Source organism: Dysidea avara, chromosome 6 (genome assembly GCF_963678975.1).
Source record: "Dysidea avara chromosome 6, odDysAvar1.4, whole genome shotgun sequence".
NCBI lineage: Eukaryota > Metazoa > Porifera > Demospongiae > Dictyoceratida > Dysideidae > Dysidea > Dysidea avara.
The window spans coordinates 27,702,687-27,724,781 of NC_089277.1; the positions used below are offsets into that span (position 1 = coordinate 27,702,687).

At 36.7% G+C, this 22,095-nt stretch overlaps 2 protein-coding genes across 4 annotated transcripts; one reads left to right on the top strand and one right to left on the bottom strand.

Annotated features, from left to right (window-relative positions):
* Nucleotides 1-35: 35 nt before the first annotated feature.
* On the top strand, nucleotides 36-8,987 carry LOC136257263 (uncharacterized). Its single transcript, XM_066050354.1, has 2 exons — nucleotides 36-589; nucleotides 7,669-8,987. The coding sequence occupies exons 1-2, from the start codon at nucleotides 196-198 to the stop codon at nucleotides 8,967-8,969; spliced, it is 1,695 nt and encodes a 564-aa protein (XP_065906426.1). The 5' UTR covers nucleotides 36-195; the 3' UTR covers nucleotides 8,970-8,987.
* Nucleotides 8,988-16,968: 7,981 nt separating this feature from the next.
* Nucleotides 16,969-21,273, bottom strand: LOC136258973 (intraflagellar transport protein 88 homolog). Of its 3 annotated transcripts, XR_010703138.1 has the most exons (4): nucleotides 21,159-21,273; nucleotides 20,840-20,944; nucleotides 17,404-17,482; nucleotides 16,969-17,352 (listed from the first exon to the last, which is right to left on the bottom strand). XR_010703138.1 is itself a non-coding variant. In XM_066052368.1 (3 exons), the coding sequence occupies exons 1-3, from the start codon at nucleotides 19,861-19,863 to the stop codon at nucleotides 17,217-17,219; spliced, it is 252 nt and encodes an 83-aa protein (XP_065908440.1). In that variant the 5' UTR covers nucleotides 19,864-19,913; the 3' UTR covers nucleotides 16,969-17,216. The 3 variants fall into 3 exon arrangements, 1 of the variants encoding a protein (XP_065908440.1); XR_010703137.1 differs by having other exon boundaries at nucleotides 16,969-17,482; XM_066052368.1 differs by lacking the exons at nucleotides 20,840-20,944; nucleotides 21,159-21,273 and adding an exon at nucleotides 19,827-19,913.
* Between the last annotated feature and the right edge of the window lie 822 nt (nucleotides 21,274-22,095).

Here is a 22,095-nt window from a genome sequence, read left to right on the forward strand (position 1 = left end):
TTGGTCACCTCGGTAACTATAGAAACATGACAATAGTAGTCACGTGACGTTTTGGATAAGTTACGCGGGGGACACAGCCCCCAGCAGAGACTTATATGGAAAAGTTGAAGAGAATCTCAATCAAGTCGACCTTCTTGGCCTCTAGATCTAGTGAAGTCCACGGAATCCGAATTGTTTAACATTCATGACTTTGAAATGATGACTTCTAGTGAAGCAGTGGCTGCATACGATGCGCTTCGCCATCGGTCGTCAACCTCTCGGCACTGTCCCGAATACAATGCTTTGATAGATGTGCATCAAGACCTGTGTAACGCTTTGCCTATAAATGATTTATTTCCTGGTTTGATTAGTCGTCGAGTGATCAGTGTTGTTGATAAGGAGAAGCTGTGCCTGGGAAGAATAGAACAAGAAAGGGCTGAGCTGTTTTTAGAAAAACATCTTCATCCTCAGCTGTTAGTTGGAGAAACTGAAAAGTTTAATGACTTCATTACCACTATGAAGGAGTCACCCAAGTGTAGTTTCTTAGTAAAGAGAATAATGGATCGTGTTGTTGTTCACCAGAATGACACCAGTGTGGCTTGTGCTGCAGGTACATAAGTGATTATTTTGTAGAAACTTCAACTAAGGCCAGGCAACCTTAATTAATTATTTCTCATCCCCCCTGCACCTCAAAAAGTGTAGTAGCGTAAGTCACCAATTATCAGCACCTGTAAACTATAGAGGCTACAGGGTATACGGAGGCTACCAAGTTCCATAATGAGCTGTTATATCCTCTAAAACATTTCTTAGGATCGTTTTCATTCGGTGATTATTATTGTTAAAGTGTTTTACAAGCTATTCTGGTTAAGCATCGGGAATTGCGTAAAAATAATTTTGCATTGGAAATTAGTATGCTTTTACGTCTAACCTGAATATCTCTCGAAAGACTGGCCTCATCTTCGTAAAACTTCTGTAAAACAGAGTTATCCAAGGACTGCACCTCCCATAAATATTTCACAAAGAACCAACAAACCATCATGAAGTTACACACAAACTCGCACATTGTGCCGATAATTGGTCAATCACGGAAGTACAGTTGCCGGTAATAGGTACTCCATGCCAATAATTGGCACACAATAAGTATTGCGATTTTCTTCATAACGAGACGTTCACTCACGTGAGAATTAAAATTTGGTGTGCTAAGAGACGAAGGACTGCTCTGTTAAATGGTTCAAACCGGAAGTTCATTCGCCATTGAATTAAGGAATTACAATTGCGTGATGAAATGGTGCCGATAATTGGCGACTTACGCTAAAATGTATGTGAGTATTAGCTTTTAGCTAACCTAAACAGCCTGGTTTGGAGCATAATGAAAAATGATCTGCTGCCTGCATGGAAATCCAGTGTATGAGATAAAGTTTGCCTGGCCTAAAAAAATGGTAAACTTTTACAGGTAGAAAACGAGGTGAATGAAGAAAAAATAACACTGTAGGCAAAATCATATATTAAATCACTCCAACGGAGACTGTACGTAGTTTCTGTCCTATAGTTTTTAATGTAGGTGGGAGGCGTATTGCCAGAAGGCCATAAAGTTGTTAAAGTTGCTCGGATTCATTTTAATTAAGAAATAAACTTGTTTAAAAAGATTGTATGACATTTAGAAATTAATTTGTAATAGAGGATATGCACACTTTTTATTATCAATTAAACGTGAACAGCACTGGACCGCAAATTTCTTGGCAGTGAAAGACTATCGTAATTAGCAAATGCAGCTTAAGATACTATAACTCAACACTAGATCTATCGGCAGGGGTTCCCACTCATACAGTGCTTTCCATGTAGAGGAATTTGTTGCTCTGGAAGAAACACTTGTAACTGGTCTACTGTCCATGGAATGCTGCCGTAGAACAATTAGTTTGTTTAATGTTAAAGAATCACATGTGTTTATTAGAATATTTTTGGTATAATGTGGGGGTGGCCCGTATTCAAAAACATTCCGAAACGCTTGTGTATGCACACGAAACTTCGAATGTTTCATAGGTTCGAAGGTTAAATAAACTTCGAATTGTAAAGGTATCCTTTGAAGCTTCGTGATGTGCTCTTCGTCTAAGAAAGAATTACAAATAAATGCCGTTATCTTTATTGCAGCTGCTTATTGATCTTGTGCGATCGATGTTCATCTCTTTGCGAGTACCACGCCCACTTTTAAAACATCGCAGTTATAGCCTTAAAACACCTTATGAAGTGATAGATATTGCAGGAAACGTCCTTTAGCCATAATTTGGTGTTTACTAGCATGTATATTTGCAAAGTAGCAGACATGCCCATTTGCAATCAATCAATTGCATAATTCAGTACTGCTGCTATGCGTTTTCCAAATGCTTACAAACTTATTAAATAAAATTAGAAATATTAAACTTAAGGGTGCTAGTAAATACAAGAAACCTGTAACTTGAAAGCTAACACCGAAGCTTTGAATGTTCGAATCATTTATTAGCAAATGTTCGAAGGTAAATTTCAATATTCATCCCAGCCCTAGTATGCACAAGAAAGCTAGTTTCACCTTCAGGTAATCTTTCTCAACTTGTAGACTTTGGTAAGGATACTGAAATGCCTCCACCTGAGTGCTTATTGTGGCCAAACTCCAACTCGTGACAAGAACATTAACTTATTCCCTAAAACAATTTCAGTCTGAGCTTTTAAATAACAAACCAGGCGGTACCTCTACCTCATGAGGGCATTATAAAATAATGCCCTAATCACAGGGTAAGATATGTATACCCCAAAAATCTGCTGACGCAAAATGTTACATAGTGCATTGTAACTTGCCACAGGGCCCAAGAACACATTGTACATAGTAAATTATTTTAGTGGCGCCCATTCATTAGTCCTAGGTATGCATAAATCCACATCCATTATTGTCTGTAGGCTTATGTAGAGCCATGCCCACTGATCAGTTGTTATTGTATGAGTCATAATCTATAATAGTGGTATGATTAACTCTTTTTAAAATATTGTGACTGGTTTTTATTTGAAACCCCTGCTTTCTGAAGTTTATATGGACTGTTGTTTTTCTAATGCTTTGATTTGTAAAATTTTTATTAGTATGGGATAAGCCACCTTACATAGCAATGTAAGGTGGCCTTGTATTTGTGGCCTTTCTCCCTCAGCCATCAATCCAGCAAAGATAAGGCTATCTGGCTCATATTCACTGCCATCATTCTTTCAAACAAGAATTGCAATGTTTCATCAAGTTTATCTGCTGGAATGCTCTTGAGCTTTTCCAATATCCAGGTATCAAATCATTTTATCCAAGTTAAGGTGGTTTTGGTGGTGTTATAATTTTTCTGCTTTTGTCAGCAAATGTTACTGATTCAGATGATTATCAAGGAATAAGTGGAATCCTCAGCAACAGCTCTAGAAATCATCCCTTTCAAAATGTCACTATACTCAGCATTCTCATAGTAGTGTACTTCAATTAAAAAATCATATTGGCTCTGCCTCTTTCTCGTCATCATGTAATGATAGATACCACTTTTCAAATTGTACTGTATTCCTGGAACACTACCATTAGAGATGCCAAGGCAACCAGTTAATCAAGAAACAGAGAGTAATAATAGACTCAGAATAAGAGTATAATCTTACATGTGGAGTAATAGGTGGACCCATGCATTGTATCATATTCAATGCTGGGCATTGATGGACTCGTGTCATAATTGTAGTTATAAAACGAGATGTTGGGGTATTAACATATGTCACCCGCTGAGTGAAAACCCAAGTAGTTTGCATTTTTATCAAACTTCTTTTTATAATTTCTTTGTTATCCAGAGGGAAAAAACCAATGGCTTTCAAAGTTTCAACCTTATCTGGTGAATAGTTGTGGAGTTATAGCGATAGACAGCAGAAAGTGCAAAACAATGAATTTGTACAGTGACTATATGGAAAAAGATTACAGGCGCTCATTTAATCGATCATATCTCACGAAGGAAGCAAGCTGTGGAGATGGGACTTGGCTCATTGTCTTCACAATAATTGGGGCATTCAGCAAGGTACAGTTTTTTCCCTGCATACGCCCATGCATTTAAGAAATGGTGATGTTTATGTAATATTTTACCGCAACATAATTAAATGTTAAAACATACGTAAAATTATTTTTGTTGTACACGTTTTTTACTCAATGTATTTCAATGCGGTTTTTCTCGAAAACAGAATTATGCAAACTAATTGGGTTTTCACTTAGCGGGTCACATATTATACTACAGATATCGTGGTATTCCCATTATATACCAAAAGACATACAGTACCTATTTAGGAAGGGGAGCTACAGTGAGAGGTGAATATAGTACAAGGCTTCGCCTCGCGCTATACATTTTTTCTAAGTTTGTGCAATTTTCTCGCCAGTTGATGCACATATCGAAGTGTATTTTGTGTCAAATAAAGCTCTCATGAATTATCTTGCTTTTAAATGAAGCTTCTAACTGTTGTTGATCATCATTTACTGCATGATTAATGTAAGGGTGTGGACAAAATGTGCTTGAATTCTTTCTGTAAACCACAAGTATACATCTATATCAGTCAATGTATACTATATGACTCTATAAAACAGTAAACTTCCGTTCTTTAATGGTAGAGGTTTAGCTAAGTGGTTAAGGCATGTGCTTTATAACCTTAAAGTCTGAGTTCAAGTCCACGTGGTGACTTTTTCTTTTTTGCTTTGGCAATGCTTCTCTACATTTTAAGAACTTATCATGTATCGTTTTTCTCTGAGCCTTATTTGTGCAACGTTCTTTTCTGAATGTGTGCTCTGCTGTTAAGCTTACCTGCCTGCTTACGTCACTTGTAGGATGCAGCCTCATGTTTAATATGATATCACCATGCATGGTACATAGCTATATACAATGCTTGGTTCCCATTACATTACATTTTTACAGTTATTGTGGAGATGGTATGCAAAAGGTAATTAAGCTTAACATGTAACACAATATTATGCACGCCCAATACGACAAGTCCTGCACATGTGAATACATGGTGCTGATATGTAATGCCTATGACTTTTTAGTTACTGTGGATATGGTCCTGCCATGCATGTACATAGGGTAGGTACTAATGCTAGTACAATTGTATTCATAGAAGCACAGGGGCCGCTACACAAGTGTAAGTACAGTGCTCCCGATAAGAATTCTTAAGCGCCAGGACACAATGTCCTGACAAATCCAAACTTGTCCAGACAATTTTATACTTTGTAAGGACACAAGTGACCTCTAACATTGCCTGTAGTAAGCATTCTCTGGTGTAAGGCACTCTGGCTGTCGGCATTCTCTTTGTTGTGCTGAGGATAGACATTCTTTTGTGAGCTGTGACACTATTACAAGTGATTTTGTGTGGTTTCTGTACAGCAGAGTGGTTGGCATTGGTACATTAGTGGTCACTCTATTGGGTGGCTTGAATGTTTAATCTCCTAGCAACCAAGAGACAGCTATTAGTAGTAAAGTAAACAGTAAACCAAATATGCACACCCTGGGCTTTTTGGGCTCCTTTGATAGAACGTTATGTCCTGCCAAATACAATTATGGTCAGACATTGGCAAATTTGTCCGGAAATTGTCTGTTGTCCTCTGGTTATCGGGAGCACTGAAGTATTAGTAAAGATGCTAGCAATGGTTTATATAGTAGAAATATTTTTATCCATGGGGCTGTTTACTATCACTGGCTTATTGTTCACTTTACAGCAAGTGACTTGCTAGCCATATAAACACACACAATTTTATTTTTGAAAAGTAGAGTGTTTTTACTGGCAGCATGTATATGGTAACAAGTATCATATAAGTTTATTTAAATTCGCAAACATTTCAAATAATAAAATTGCATGGGGTGCAATCCAGCGTATTAAAGCTCTGTTTGAAGCCATATAGTGTTTATGAGTCCTTTACTTGGGTAGAAGCCATGCAGTTATATCACATGCAGCTAGTTGGAAAAGGCGGATATGGGTGGACACGGGCATTTTCAAATACACTTTTACTCTTATACACCAGTTATCTTTCATTCCTAATGTAGTTCTGTACAGTAGTTTTCATTTCGAGACACAGACATCGTCTTGTAGTAGCGCTTATCCCTTTATAAGCAGTGGATTGCCTAGCACACTACAGAGTACCATACACCATAATACAGTTGTACACACGATTTAGAAATTCCAATACATACTCACAAAGATCCAGCTGGCATACCAGCATGCAAGGGCGGATTTATGGGGAGCGGAGGATGCTTGGGGGGCTGAAGCATCCCCTCCAAAATTTTACCATGTGCTAGTTAGAAAGATAGTAGAAGGTACAGTACAGGTGCAGTTGCATCTAAAGTGTGAAAACATGGAAGGAGTGAGAAGAGAAGAGCCGAGGGGTAGCTAACGTCTTGGGACTCTTGTACACTATCTGAGAAATCCAATTATAAATACATGAAATATTTATTGAAATAATATAGAAATATGTTTTAAAATACCTAAATAGTGGGTCTCTTGTACACAATTTAGAAGTTTGCGTGGACGTTGGCAACCCCCCGAGAAGAGCTAATCTCTTAAAGGAATTAATGAGAGGGGAAGAAAAAGCTGCTAAACATCAAAATACTCTAATAGAACATCCATCATTAAAATTCTTTAAACTATAAAGAACAAAGACCAACTCCCACTTTGAACTTCTACTGCAGCATTTATGTTGTGCTCTTTATGTGAAAGCTAGTTACCACTGCTAGAAAAATATAATTTTCATTTAGTTAAAGTGGCTCACAACACTTAATAAGGTTCAGTTAATATATTGCCAAATTCAATCTCAGAAAGCTAAACCTGAAAAATTTTCCTATGAGGAAATACCCCAAGACCTCTTAGGTAAAGCATGCTCCTCATGCTGAGATTTATTCTCACACTACACTAATAGTTATATCAACCAAATGCCACAATTTTTTAGCTCCCACTATAAATGCCCCTAGCTTAGCACCTCCCCCCCTTGGGAAATCCTAGATCCACCGCTGGCATGCCCCAACTTAACCTCTAAGGTCAAGCCCTTAGTGGGTATACAGCAAGTGCTTGTGACTTGTGCTAAAAGCTGAGAGCTCTTAGATCTGGTCTGCAAGAATAAATTAGGGCACATCCCCACAGTTACATAACTGCATTAGATTCCAAAAGCATACATGTATGTATACAACAGTACATGGTCTGTAATACTTGTAGCATGCTAGCCAATCCTCTTCACAATCACTTATAAATGGCTAAACGCTACGTGAATTTCATGTTTGGGACTGGAAGCAAAGACTACTGTACAGAACAATGTTAGGTATGCTGTTGGGTAATGGATATGGGTGGACGCAGACATTTCAAAATACATGTTCACCTTTACATTTATATATACGATGACGCTTGTCCTCGGCTTTGCCTCACACAAAAGTCAAGATATTCTATACTCCTACACTACACAAACATTCTCTGGATTGTTGTACCACATTTGCAGTCATGTTGTACAGGAGACCTGCAAATATAATATACATTGATTTACAACAATGATTCTTACATGTATTACTAACCAATATGCACAATCATTTAGTCATACATAGAATATATGTATGTCACATAACCATGCATGTGCTTATATAGGCTATACATGGTAGATATAGAAATGTATGATGTATGCATATGTGTATCTTGTAGCTGGTAGTGAATCTGCAGATGTAAACATGGCATACATAGAGACTATTAAACAAACTCTTGCAAAGAAAAAATCTTGCTCTCTGGTGGTATTTCTGTTTATAGTATTCAACATAGTTTTATATGTTCCAGTGGTATTGGTGCTAATACAGCTACAAAATCAAGTAATGGTGCTACAGAGCAGAGTCGATTCTGGATGTACTGTCACAACGATAGTATTACAACCAACCCCAACTGCGCATAAACAAGATACTTATTTATCATCAGATACTCAATACAACTTCAGTGAGACAGTGACACATGATTTTGAATTGGCACCATTGATTGTTATTATGGAAGACTTTCATGAGGCAATGAAACATAAAGAAGTATGGAAAAGTAATCCTTTCTTTGCATTTGATAGAGGATATCTAATGTATCTATCAGTTTACCCTGCTGGTTTTGGTGATGGTGAAGGTAGTCATGTGTCTGTGTACCTACATCTCATGAAAGGCCCATATGATGATGAACTACAAGACTCAGGCTATTGGCCACTCAGAGGAACATTTACTATAGAGTTACTTAATGTTTACAATAATTACACCAGTCGTAGTCATCACAACTATCTTATAATGCCACATTTTTATCTCTGCAAGTCATGTACTTCTAGAGTAATGGAGGAAAGTGAAACACATAACGGATTGGGATATTCTCAATACATATCTCATGTCACTTTGCTCTACAGTTATCAACACTTTTATGACTCTTTGCATCTCCGAATTTCATATAGTAGCCATCGTAATAGAATTATTAATCATGTGATACTTCAGCAAGGAAAGAGTATCTTATTTGTTTGCTTTCTAATATATTATGTCCTACTGACTTTTTGCGTACTATATAACATTCCAGTTACTTTTAATGATTGGGATAAGGATAATATTATTGCAGCATTGGTAATGTGTTTACTGAATGTTGCAGATTTAATACAAGTACTAGCATGTGAATCTTTGGGTATAGATGACAGCATTTCTGCTTCACTATACTATGTACTGCAAGAACTGTCAATAATTTCAGTATATGTTAGTTTTGCTGTTGCTGTGTTAGGATTGTATCGGCTATATTGTTTTTTAAAGGAATTAAATCATCAGTATGAAGAAGAAATAAAAATAATTCAAAAGGAATTTGCAGCTAAGTGTGAAAAGTTTGAGAAGGAATATGAGATGCACAGGAAGGAAAGTGAGATGCAGTTGAAGAAAAGTTTAATGGAGATGAAGAAAATATTAAAGGCGTATCAAGTGCACAATGAAGTATCATTACAGACATAATTATTTGTATTGCATTGATGTGTAGACAGTCCCTGTAGTATATAGTTGGCGAAGGTAATAATTTCAACTCCATACATCATTCTACTCGTATAAGTTACAATCCTTTAGTAAGTGCCCTATACGTCTATAATCCGATGTGTCAGATTAGCAAGTATGTCAGATTATTGAGGTAGTATTGCACAGAAAAAGTCTTTTTGGTACACAAAGACAATGTCAGATTATAGAGGAATTCTGGATTATATACAGAGGTGTCAGATTAGATAGGTTTCAGTGTATGAGGCCAAAACTTTGCCGGAACATGCAATTTGGTATGTAAATAATAAGCAGGAATATAATGTGTGATCGTGTTGAGTTTTTGCAGACCTGGTCACATATGTATGTGTTGCATACATGTTCTTGGAAATTGCCTAAAAAATATAAGGAAATGCTATAAAACATATTTTATAGTAATAACACATGATTGATATGACTAAATATATGCATGACTCCCGAGAGCACCCAGTACTTGAGGGAAAACACATATATTTAGTTATATCCTGAGTAATTGTGTTATAATTGGTATAAATTTTCTACACCCCAGTAGATGAAACGGTTTAGACTCTTTAGCAGTACCATACCACCTACTCACAATTATTGAGTTATCCAAGGAGACATGAGTTCATCGAAAATCTTTTTTACTAAATAATTGTTGGTTGATTTAGGCACTTGTTATTAGAGACTTGTTTACTATTTGGAAAAGGATTATGCAGAAAAGCATGGTGTATCACTTATACACCATAGTTTGCTGTGGTATATCAACTATATACCACAGCATGGCACTTTTGATCACCACAGGTGTATAGTAGTACCACTTTCACACCTCAGATAAAAAGGCAGCCAGTGCATACATATCACATATTGCACTACCTCAAAATGTTAATGACTGCATTAATGAGATATACGCACTGTTTACAGTATGTATATCTTATTAGGGCAACGCATTATGTGACTGGGTCTGCGAAATAGGGCATGTGGGCACATGATATTTGCCAAACTTTCATCACTCATAACTTTTTGTACCATTGTGCTATGGCAATGTAATTTTCAGCTTTTAGAATTGACTTTGATACAAGTTGCAGAATGCAAAATTAATATTCTGTTCCAGTACTGAGATATGACCTGTAGAGTGACTGAGTGTAGTTTGTGCCCACGTGCCCTGTTTTTGCAGGCCCGGTCACATATTTTTCTCATCAACTCAAGATATTGCATGCCTAATAGGTTTGTAATATGTCACCCAGAAATTATCAGATTTCCATTAACTTATGTTTCAAGTAATGTAAGCTGTGATTGTGGGACTGAATTTTGCAAAACAAGATGTGATTGTGGAATGGAATTTAGTAACTTGTTATGTATATTCAGTAATGTAGTTGTTAATTATAATCATATTGCTGTATTTACAATAACAGTCATAAAACTACTGTTGGTGCATTAAAATTCCACCCCTCAATCATCTAAATTCAATCACAACTTACTTGGCTTCTTATTAAACAAGATAGTGCAAAGCTATTAGGTGTACAATGTCAAAATATAGGATGGATTAGTTATACCAAGGGCACAAGTTTCTTGCCTGATTTATAGCCCAAGGGCTGCATCACACTGGTATCTGCCCTTCCTGCAGGACCATTTCACATTCCACACTAACCACAATGACAGATCAGTACATTGGGAATGCAGTAAAGATCATGTCCTAAAGTGTACTGTAGCATGAATAGTGATATTGTGTTTACACCATCATGCAGTCTACAGTATTATTTTAATGATGTGAACACGCGATTTACCTAAACAGCAGAATAGCATGTAAGCTAAACTTATCCAGTCTATGTGATGCCAATGGTACCAATCTTATCATACTAGAACTGTAACATGGTAAACAAATAGATAAAAAAATTAGTACAAAAAGTATTTAAAGCAGTACTTTCTGCCATAGCTAAATGGCAACTCAAAGGTTTGAGCAAAATTAACTTAACACACAGGTGTACTCTCCCTGGCTAAAATTTAGGGAAGTAGTTAAAGAATTAAAGTTATAGGAAATAATTATAAGGTACTTACTCTAATACAACACATGAGACAACAAACATATACACATGGATCTGCCCATGCCTTCCTATTACTTGTTCATATCAAAATGTGCTACATGTTATAATTTTCAGCAGCCTACAAGGTATATGTTGTGAAGCAATCAAGCAAAGATAGAAAAACGTATGCATTGGTACCTGAACACACAGGTGTTACACTTCTTAAAACCATGCAAGTTAATTATTGATAATTTCAAGCAGTTAATACACCAAAAATAAATTATAGATAAAATGAAAAAAAGCTGTGACTGCAGCTGGATTTGAATCTGCAGCCATTAACTGCAACAACTTCAGTGAGGTACAATACCAGCAGAGCTAGATGCTTGTTCTGTGGTTTGCTATGGAATGTAGCTGAAGCGAAGTTTTCTCTGCATTATGAACTTTGATGCTTCATGCTATAGTAGACTAATGAAGCTTGCAATAAACATTGTGACTGCCCAGATGTGAGCATTTTAGTTCACGTGTGAATCATGTTGATATATGCACAGATTGATGAGTAAGTTGACATATGGAAAGTATGTCACAAAAAAAGTGGCACTGAGAAGAAAAAAATCATAAGCAGGAATTGAACCCTGGACCTTTTGGTAAACAGTTCTATGTACTAACGCTTTGGCTCAGCTGCTGTTTGTTCGTAGTTTTGACAAGAATGTTGCAATACAGTTTACCCTCGGTAATTCGGACCCCACTAGTGTTCCTAGACAATGGTAAAAAGTGGTCAGATAAGTGAATTGTTTGGATAAAACACTTTTATACAGAGCCCTGTTGAAATACTCTAATAGAACATACACTTGTACTCAAAATACTCTGACAAAATGAGTGTCGGATGACAGACGGTCTACTGTACTGTCATTCATCTCTTGTTCTTCCTGCTTCATTTTTAATAATGTTTAATAGTAGTTTTATTTTAATTTTTTTTGTAGCATACCTATGTGTGACTATTCTATTATAGGGTGACTGTTGCATTAGAGTCCAGCCTTTCACTTACCAGGAAATGTGTCACTATTCCACATTTTTACTGTGCTAGGGTTATACAGCTAGACCAATGATAAGGGTGTAGTCATTGTGATTGTGTAAATAAATTGTTTAAGTAGTATGGTCTCCATGCTTGATCGCTAAATGGACGTGGTCTCAATCCAATGGTGAAGATATAATATCTAGCAAGTATAAGGCCAGGCAAAGTATATACACAGTTTATTGTCACTGCCCATATGGGTTTTAAATATTGCACACATGATAACCATTGCTCATGTTCCCACACACATTTACATTTTCATAGATGTAGAGAACTATTGTAATGTCTTTGTCAGGAAGGGGCAACTGTCAAAGAAATTATGGAGGGGCTTAAGTCTATAGCCGTCGTGGAATATGCACTGAGATTAATAGGTCACTCTTGTACAACAGTCAATAAAACTGTACCATTAAAACCATACTTGGTTTGGGTCTAATCATCAACTTCTAGAGGAAGGGGGCATTTCCCCATACTGTCAACTGTATCCTAATAGAGCAGCCACTCTAACGTAGAAGTCAAGTTAAAGATGTGATAATCTGCTGAAATCACTCTCATATTCAATCTCAGAGGGTCAAATTTTCTTTGAAGCATACCCCCTTTGATTGACATATTTTGAAGTAAGCTTAAGGCTTGTCACATAAGTCTAGCTTCTACACCTTAGCTCCCCAAAAGAAAGGTGAAACTTCCACCCCTGCCAAGCGTGTGTGTGTGTATTTTGAGAATTGTTTACTTGAGCGACATCAACTATTTTGACTTTGCTGGAGCTTTCATCTTTGGTACTGATATCAGACAAGTCTACTACTAATTTAATTGTACATGGTTAACATTGTGTGTGTATTAATAAGTGACCGAATTTTGGAAAATCACCCTTATGGTCGCGCCTGAAATAATTAGAATTTCTGAAACTAGCTATAGCATAGTGCTGTTAATAGCAGAAAACACTTTTCAAATATTTCAAAATTCTTTCTTGTAATTCAATGTATCTATAGTTTATTCTATCCTTAAATGGGTAGGACTTTAACTTATAATGCTGTGTTTCAGAACTAAATATTTAATGAGTCAAATGCACCCATAAGGGTGATTTTCCAAAATTCGATCACGTTTGCAGGTTGGTACATACGGTGCATGAAAGCTCAAGTCAGGCTGCAACTGTTATTTTTTTAAACTTTGTACCATGCACAAACCTTTTATTGAAATATGAAACATGACCTCCCATCCTCACCTTTTCAAATGTCCCTGACAATATCAACTTGTCTTGGCCAAAGTGCTGTAATGCTTACAAAATTTTCTTAATTGAAGGTAACCTATCTGCTACTCTATAGTATATCACCTTTTCCTTCCCCACATTGGAATAATTCACATCACATGCATAGTTACATACACCACTAACTGACTGTTCCACCTCTAGGGTACATCACCCCCATTGATTTTTCCCTCTAGACAACAAAGAAGTCATAACAATGAACTCTCTGAGAAATGAGCAGGTTTTACTCAATCACTGACAATAATGTATACACTCCACCACCATCTAGAGTCAGCCAGATCCCGCAAGTAGAATACCAACAACTTTTGGCAGAACTTGATCATTTAGACTTCTCAGACTTTTATGAAACACTGGAAGTAAGTGTGCTGGGGCATTATCAGCACAGTATTTCTGTGTTAAGAATTCACTGAATCTGTTGCATTTTATCCATCCTGATCTCCACTGCCAAAGGCCATTGTGCAACAAATGCTTGATACTGCAGCAAAGAAATGTATATCAGCTTCACAGAGAATATTTATGGTCAGGAAATGCAGTTAGTGGTTTTCTCCACACCTGAACTGATTTAAACTGCATTTATTAGTGTATGCTTTTTATATTTTACACCTTGTCATGCCCACACTGGTGTTTATTTAACACTTCTCTGTGGTCGCATATGACCGAGGACACATTCATGTTTTTATTGTATGTATGTATGTGCATTCTCTCATTGTTTCAATGATGGTATCAATCATCAAGAAGGCTTCCACTAGGATCTAGGAAGTCCCATCACCAAATGACTGTTATATTAGTGTAATATTCTTGACTATTGTGTTAAGGTATTTGCTACCCACTATAACACACAGTGATGCTAAGCAATGATGTGTACAATATAGGGCGGAGAAAAATACCATATAATTTGCTTTGTTTTCATACAAAAATTTCTTACATGAATATTTTTACATAAGATCAAACTACCCTAATAGAGCAGTCATTCACATAAATCATATGAAATATTTTAAACAACATTTTGCATGAAAATAAAGCAAATTACGTAGTTCAAAACTTTGTTACATTCAGATGCTTCTATACCCACCAAAACTTTGTTATCATGGATACTAACATGTTGGGCTAGTATTGTCACTCCTTTTGAAAGTTGCCATTTTACATATTTTTGGTGTATATAGTTATACTGGAACTATAACAATGTGTAGGAGTTTGTACTACAGTGTACACCCTAATAACCATCAATTTGTGTTCATTAATTATTGACATGACACTTGTAACAAGGCTTCAAAGGTTTAGCAAGACTTTAAAAGAAGCTTCGGAGGATGTATTACATTTGTTCCAACCCTAGTACAATACATAAATGACCTATATAAAAGGTTGCATTTACATCACCATAGCAATATGTAATTCAGTGTTATTTGTGTATTATTATTATTATTATTATTAAAGCTTTACAGTGGCCTGCACTGAAGGTCTGACAGCAACATGTGCTGCAGCCTTAGGATTAACCTAACCTAACACACTGAAACTGGAGACTTAAAGATTACATGGCCTAGCTAACAATAAGGTGAAACAGAAAAGGGTCAAAGAAAGGAAAAAAATCCCTCCTACCTATTTGTATGTGTGGGTGGTGTAATGTATGCTATTGTCTTGCTTTGTGTTTATCTTTTATATTCTTGTATACTTAGTTAGTTATTGTTTTTGAGTCACTCCAACTAGGAAGAATGGCATTGTACTGACTGTTGTGAGTATAAAATAATAAATCAATCAAATCAGCATCACAGCTTGGTAGTTCTACTGTGGCTGTTCAGTTTACCCAGAGCCATTAACCACAGTGACTGTTTGGTGGATTCTGAAACTGTTAAATTTGATTTTAGTGGTTTGTCTAACACTAACTAGATCTGAACCCTCTACTATCCAAACAGCATAAGTGACTGCTCTATTAGAGTAATTCGTTGTTACGTAAACGTTCTATTACAGCAGTTGATCAGAACTCGGTATATCAATGAATGGGCTTCAAACTTTTATGATTTAACTGGCACACATTCAAGTGTTCGTATAATGGAGATCCTACCATATTAGTGATGCCATACCATAACACACAGCTGCAGGCCAAAAGCAGCACATGGCCACCACCAGTATGCCACAACAGACTCACTGGTAAGACGAGTCTTTTGTGGTTTCAATGAATGTCTGCCTGCTGCATTTTGACATTTTTTATCTTCAATTTTACCAGCCTATTTTCTACTATGTACCAGTCAGCTAATTGGTCATAATCTTCAAATTTATCACATCCAGTCAAACAGTTCAAGATGTCGTGTTTGGTGATACTGTGGCAAGAATAACATGAGTACAGTAGGACTTCAATTTTGGCACACTAAAAGAGACTGATTCTGCACGTGCATGCATTGTATTAGGGAACATGAATGCTCTGTTATGTGTAGACGTAGATGCTTCATTTGTCCAAATGAACGAACATATTATTTGAACACTACACTGAACAGGTGTTCAGATAATGGAGTGTATTATGTGTAGCACAATACAGTGTGCAAAATAACTTTTCAGACATGCGCTGACATACTGTCAGAACATTGTGAAAGTTGAGCGGACATCAAGCTATTATTTGACTGGACACTTTTAACTTTTGTTGTTTCTCCTTTCTTATGCTTCTACCAACTTTAGATGTTTGCTTCTGCAAAAATTGGAGCCACCCATGTACTGCAGAGCCTCTCCACTTTGCAGTGCTGTGGTAATCCACAATTTTTCAGATGAGTTTCTTCCTTAAGACCATCTGAGATTGGAACAAATTACCCCACCAAATTATCATGCGATTCACTGAATGAAGTTTCTGATTACCATAATTATGCCGACAATCAAGGCTGGACCTACTTATTATCTTCTGTATATTTTTGTAATCATATATATTTGTACCAATTAGTTATTGCATGTACATTGTTTGACTAGAGCTGTGATGTTTCAGCTCCCTGGGATACTAGCAGCAACCAGCTGCCTATCCCAGTTGCAAATCAATCAAACAATCAAGCTGATTACCACTCGACCACTCACTGGCATTGATACGTACTTTTAGCTACATGGTCACATAACAGAGCTTCTATGGAATCACTTCTGTTACAAGGATTTTGTAGGAAAGGAGTCCTAAGGACTTCTACTTGCTTTTATATAGCTATATTATGTGGTCTAACTTTGCTTATGCTGTGATGGTTTACAATACAATTGTAGATGCACTGATATCTTGCTCATTCTAGCTTAAATACACACTGGTTGCACAGGTGATCATGAATACCACAAGTAAAAGTACCAATGGCAATCAGGTTTTTACTTACTGCAGTACAGTTGACTGAGACAAGTAGGCTGGCACAACCTAATAAACTGTAAACATCACAGTTCTTCTTGGGCATACCTTTGTAGTCACCACAAACCAAAAACACACAACTTAATTATAAGAATGTCAATATCATCATGTCTAACCTCCCTCCTAGACTCTGCTACCTGTTCATTAAAAGGACACTCATACAGTTTCAGACAAATTCAATTATGGTCTGACATCTGCTGTAATTGATTAGAAATTGTCTGGTGTCCAAATGTTATTTTGCATACTGCAAAAGATTTTCTTGACACTATAATAAATCAACGAGTATTCTCCAATTCAAAGTAGAATACAAAATTTCCATACTAAAACTTAGCCTAATGATTCTATGAACAAAATACAGTACTTCATACATGCTTCCTTAGGAGAAAACTTCTACACCACCACTTTCAGTTTCATTACAAAAAGGCCGCTGAACTATACTTCTCTTGTTTTATTGTTTACGATAATTGACATGTATCATGGTCGGAGGGTACATGTCAGCAACCTAGTAGATGACATGTGGAGAGTTTCTGATGATGGAGTGTAGTTTAGTGAAGTGATCAAGTGCCTCTGGTAACTGGTTCATCCTCTTGTGACACAAGGCCAAGTTGTGTAGTGCCTCAGAACACGTAGCCTCTATACTGTATGTGTAGCAATTATGGTGATATACTCTAATAGAACAGTCACAATACCTCAGAGCCTCCGGGTAGCACTCACTAACCTTCTCATATTGACCACTAGTGAATAAACAGTTACCCTTGTTGACCAGTGCTGTAATAAAAGGATAACAATTATATTATACCATAGGGTAAGTTTACTACATACTAATACTAATCTACTCTAATAGAACAATCACTATGATGAATCATACAGTACGATAGTACTGTATAGTAGGGACCACAAAGGAGTGGGCACAAAATAACATCACCCAAAAACTAGCCTCAATTTTCCCTGATGACAATGAGCAGTATTGGTTAGGTAAAACTAAGCCTAAACAAGCTTTCAGATCGACCTGAAACGCTTTCTACGAATTGCTATGAAAATTTTACAAAAAGATTTATTTAACGGAACTTTCTACTGATTGACAGAGTAACTGATGTCTTCAGACAAGCATAACTTGATAATGGCTAAGACTACGAGCTTGATTTTTTCATTGTTCACGATGTCGCTTCACATCCCCCCGAGAGATGCCTTTGGCATACCGCAGTACGTACAATGCATTCTTCATGGACTTACTAGTGTCCTCCTTTGTGTTCCAATCATCTTTGCTGACAGTGAAAACTGTCGATTTGGTGGTAGCATGTGATGGTTTCCCTTCGTAATGGAAATCGTCCGTATTTTTGATAGTGGTTATTTTGATTGTAGAGGTGCTTTCGAATAGTTTCTGATTCGTACTACTGCGTAACGGGTTGAACATACCTGACAATGAAGCATAATGGATACTTTACTTTTCAGACGATAACTGATATAACTGAGGTGTGCAGCACCATTTCTTTCTTTCAGTATGTGGCGATTGCAGAGGTGCTTTTTGAATAGTTCTTGATTTGAAATGCTGCGTAACGGGTTGAACAAAGCTGACAATGAAGTGTAATGGATACTTCGCTTTTCAGACAATAATCGATAAAGCTAGGGTATGCGGGTCACCATTTCAGATGCGGTATGCATGGGTTCACCAGTCATAAATAATTATTTGCAAAAAAAATCTACAGATGAAAAATTTTGGAATTTTCAACTAGAGTAAGGACCATAATACATCGATAAAAAGTACTTAAAGGTCCACTGAAATGGTAAAATACACTTTGGCTATTATCAATCCTTGCTACTAGTGGGATAGGTTGGTGCATGTGATTTAGTTAGATTTTGTTTTGTTTAGTAGATATAACACATTTTAGTGTATTGTGGTTTGTCAATTATATTACGTCATAATGCATCAGACAAAGAAACTTTAGTATGCGTGAGGTACAATTGAAGCGACAGAAGTGTCCATGTACAGCTAGATTCGATTTAGTTTCACGTCGTATCTAACGTAACAACTAAAACATGGTAAGAACTTGTACTACAACCAGTTATAAGCCAGTAAGTGAATTTATGCTGGTCTTGCAGCAAAGTATGCTCAAGAACGCCAGCTAAAAGGACTGTAAATCAACAGGCCAGCAGAGTGGTCGAAAAACGTCTTGAGTTTATTTCTTAGATGTTTTGAATACACTGAAGGGTCCAATACAGTGGATGGAGGTAGAGAGACGAAAGGAAACAAATGCGATGGCACCACTGGAAAGACTTTTGGCTCTACCAGGCAGAGAAGCGACTCAGGAAAGTGTAATATAGATACCATTGTTTGTTTCATGGTACTGCTAACCCAGCTTTGTAAACAGATTGAACTTATCTTACTTCAGTGAAGCATAATGAAGCGTGAGCTTCAATAGTGCGAAGCCCACAGGCCGAGCTGCTACAGACAACTACGGCCAAGCAACTACAGGACAACTCCGCTATTGTTTTCCAGCAGAACGTTCAAGTAATCTTAGAACACTACAGAGTTGAAAAGGAGAGCTTGGTATTGCCACCTGCATGTTAGACTTTCAGTTTTTATCTACCTTTCCCATTGCAAAGTGTGTAATAATAGTACTTCCGGTTCTTTGTCTTGCATCACAACATGACGTAACTAGACTTTGTGGATTAATATCGCAGTACAACAACATAATTGAATTGTTAAAAAGGTATTTTTATGCATTGCATGATACAAACAACCTATTTATTCAATAAAATGGCAAGTGAATTTTCCATTTCAGTGGACCTTTAAACAACCTGGAGTAGTACACGATATTAAGTCACAGTAAAACAATAAGAAGTGTTATACTGTGCTCAATATACCATAATGGAAATATATAACACTTCTTATTGTTTACTGTGAATTAATATCATGTACTACTCCAACTTGTTTCAGTACTTTTATCAATGTGCTATGGTCCCTACTCTAGTTGAAAATGCCAATTTTTTTGTGTACTTGTAAAAGTGAACAAGATGCACAAAAACTTTCTGATAAGCACAAAGAAAATTAATCTTAAATGTATACATCCCTCAACAAGTGCACATGCAGTATCACAGTACAGGTACATACCAAATGGATTGTATCTATTTATTCTGTTAATAGGCATTGCAAAGTCAGCATATATCTCAGCCTCCCTTCAAGATGTGTATGAGATGATGTTACTAATACAGTGGAAGTGAACACATAAGTATCATGCAAGTGTCCATTTTAAACCACAGACAGTAAATACAAAGCACTGGCTTTGCAAGTCTTCCCAGGGAAACAACACCTAAACTTTCTATCAAATGGGCACAAAAGTGATTGTTCTATTAGAGTATTTAATATGGTGCAGCCCACCTTTTAGGCACTACAAGTGCCCTGAAAACAAGGGTCTGGCATTGTGGAATTGTGCTACCATTACCGAAAACTGGTGTGGTGCATCCAATCAAATTGTAGAATAGCCAATTAAGTACACTGTTTCTGCATGATGTGAGTAGATAACTAGAACCACAGGGTTGAAATGCAAGCTGTGCAAATTCTTTTTGTATCAGAGTGGTTGATTTCTATCTAACATCTGTTTGTAATATGTATGTATGTATGTATGTATGTACGTATGTATGTAGGTTACAAATGAGAAAAGAAATCTGTTGGTTGTTGTAAGCTACGTATCAGTGGCACTCCCATTAATGGTACATGTAATTTGTCTGGATTTTGATCATCAGTTGAATATTGGCTGACTTTATAACATTACATGTAAGAGATATAAACTAGTTGTGTGAGTCCTCAACCATTTTGAGATCAACTTTATATTCATACATCACTATAATCAATATGTAAGTTCGCTGAGACTAACCTTTATCATCAGAACAATAGGTTAACATGTTAACTAATAATAAAAGTACTGAGGTAAGCGAAGTTATTTGGATACAAGAAAAAAAAAGATACTCTAACAGAACATACACATGTTGACAAAATAAAAGTAGTCACTTAGATAGCAAGATGTTCTGGCCTACGTATTTTGTGTGCAAGTGACATATGTATAAACAAGATAAACGACAAGGATATATGTACAGCGTACAGGACATAAGCACATACAGACTTACACAGTACTGGGTTTCTCACTCATGATGTGTTCATATGATGTCATAGCATCAGAGTACTGACCCATCCTAACAAACACTGTACCAATATTCTGTAGGATCTTTAACCTGAAGTGGATTAGTGTGGAGTGAGTCAATGATAAGTATAACTGTACAGGGTAGGTGTCAAATACAGTTAAAATGTACTTCATGACGTCACATTTAGGCCATACTACGCACATAACTCTAAGAGGTTTAACCATATGTGTACTCTTTGTATATATTGTGTATGGTCTTTTTCACATTTTTTATTAACAGAGCATACAATGGTTACTGGCCATACCTGGCATCTTCGTGTACATTCTGTATCTGATCCAGAGCCATACGATACATCTTCACTGCCTAAGGATATTTCTTCTGCTCAAAATAAATTTCATCCATGTTGACCTTCAGTAGACCTGTGGAGTACACAGACAGTATCACATACATGCAGTACACACAGATGCACGTGAAAGTACACACTACACACATTGCAATGCAAACAAAAGCACAGTGGAATTCCTCCTAGACATCTATGTATTACGATAACTATCCTTGTAAAATAGGTGTCCTGGCTAGGGGTGTACCGATATTAATACCGATACATACAAGTACACAGAAAAATTTGGAATTTTCAACTAGAGTAGGGACCATAGCACATCGATAAAAAGTACTGAAACAAGTTGGAGTATAGTGCATGATATTAAATCACAGTGAAACAATAAGAAGTGTTATATCGCTACTGTGCTCAAGATACTATAATGGAAATGCACAGTAGGGATATACTTATACTTCTTACTGTGATTTAATATCGTGCACTACTCCAACTTGTTTCAGTGCTTTTTATCAATGTGCTATGGTCCCTACTCTAATTGAAAATTCCAAATTTTTCTGTCTACTTGTTACGGTGGGAGTAGCTCACAAAATAACCTATCCTGCTGCAAACGTGGACTATGATTTGTACACTATCAATTGATTAGTGGGCATGGCTTCATAAAGTTTGTAGATAGCTACAGACATGAATTCGTACATGCCTACAGACTGCAATACATGCACCTACCAATAAATGGGTGTGGCTCAACATATGCTTGCAATCCTGATAAGTGGGCATGGCTCACAAAAGAGTTGGGACTAGACTTACATCTGATGTAATAATATACTTCCACAAATGTCTAACTAATTTATTCATTTAGCATGTTTGGTGTGTTAGCAGCCATTTATTAACCAGATTCAAGAAGTAT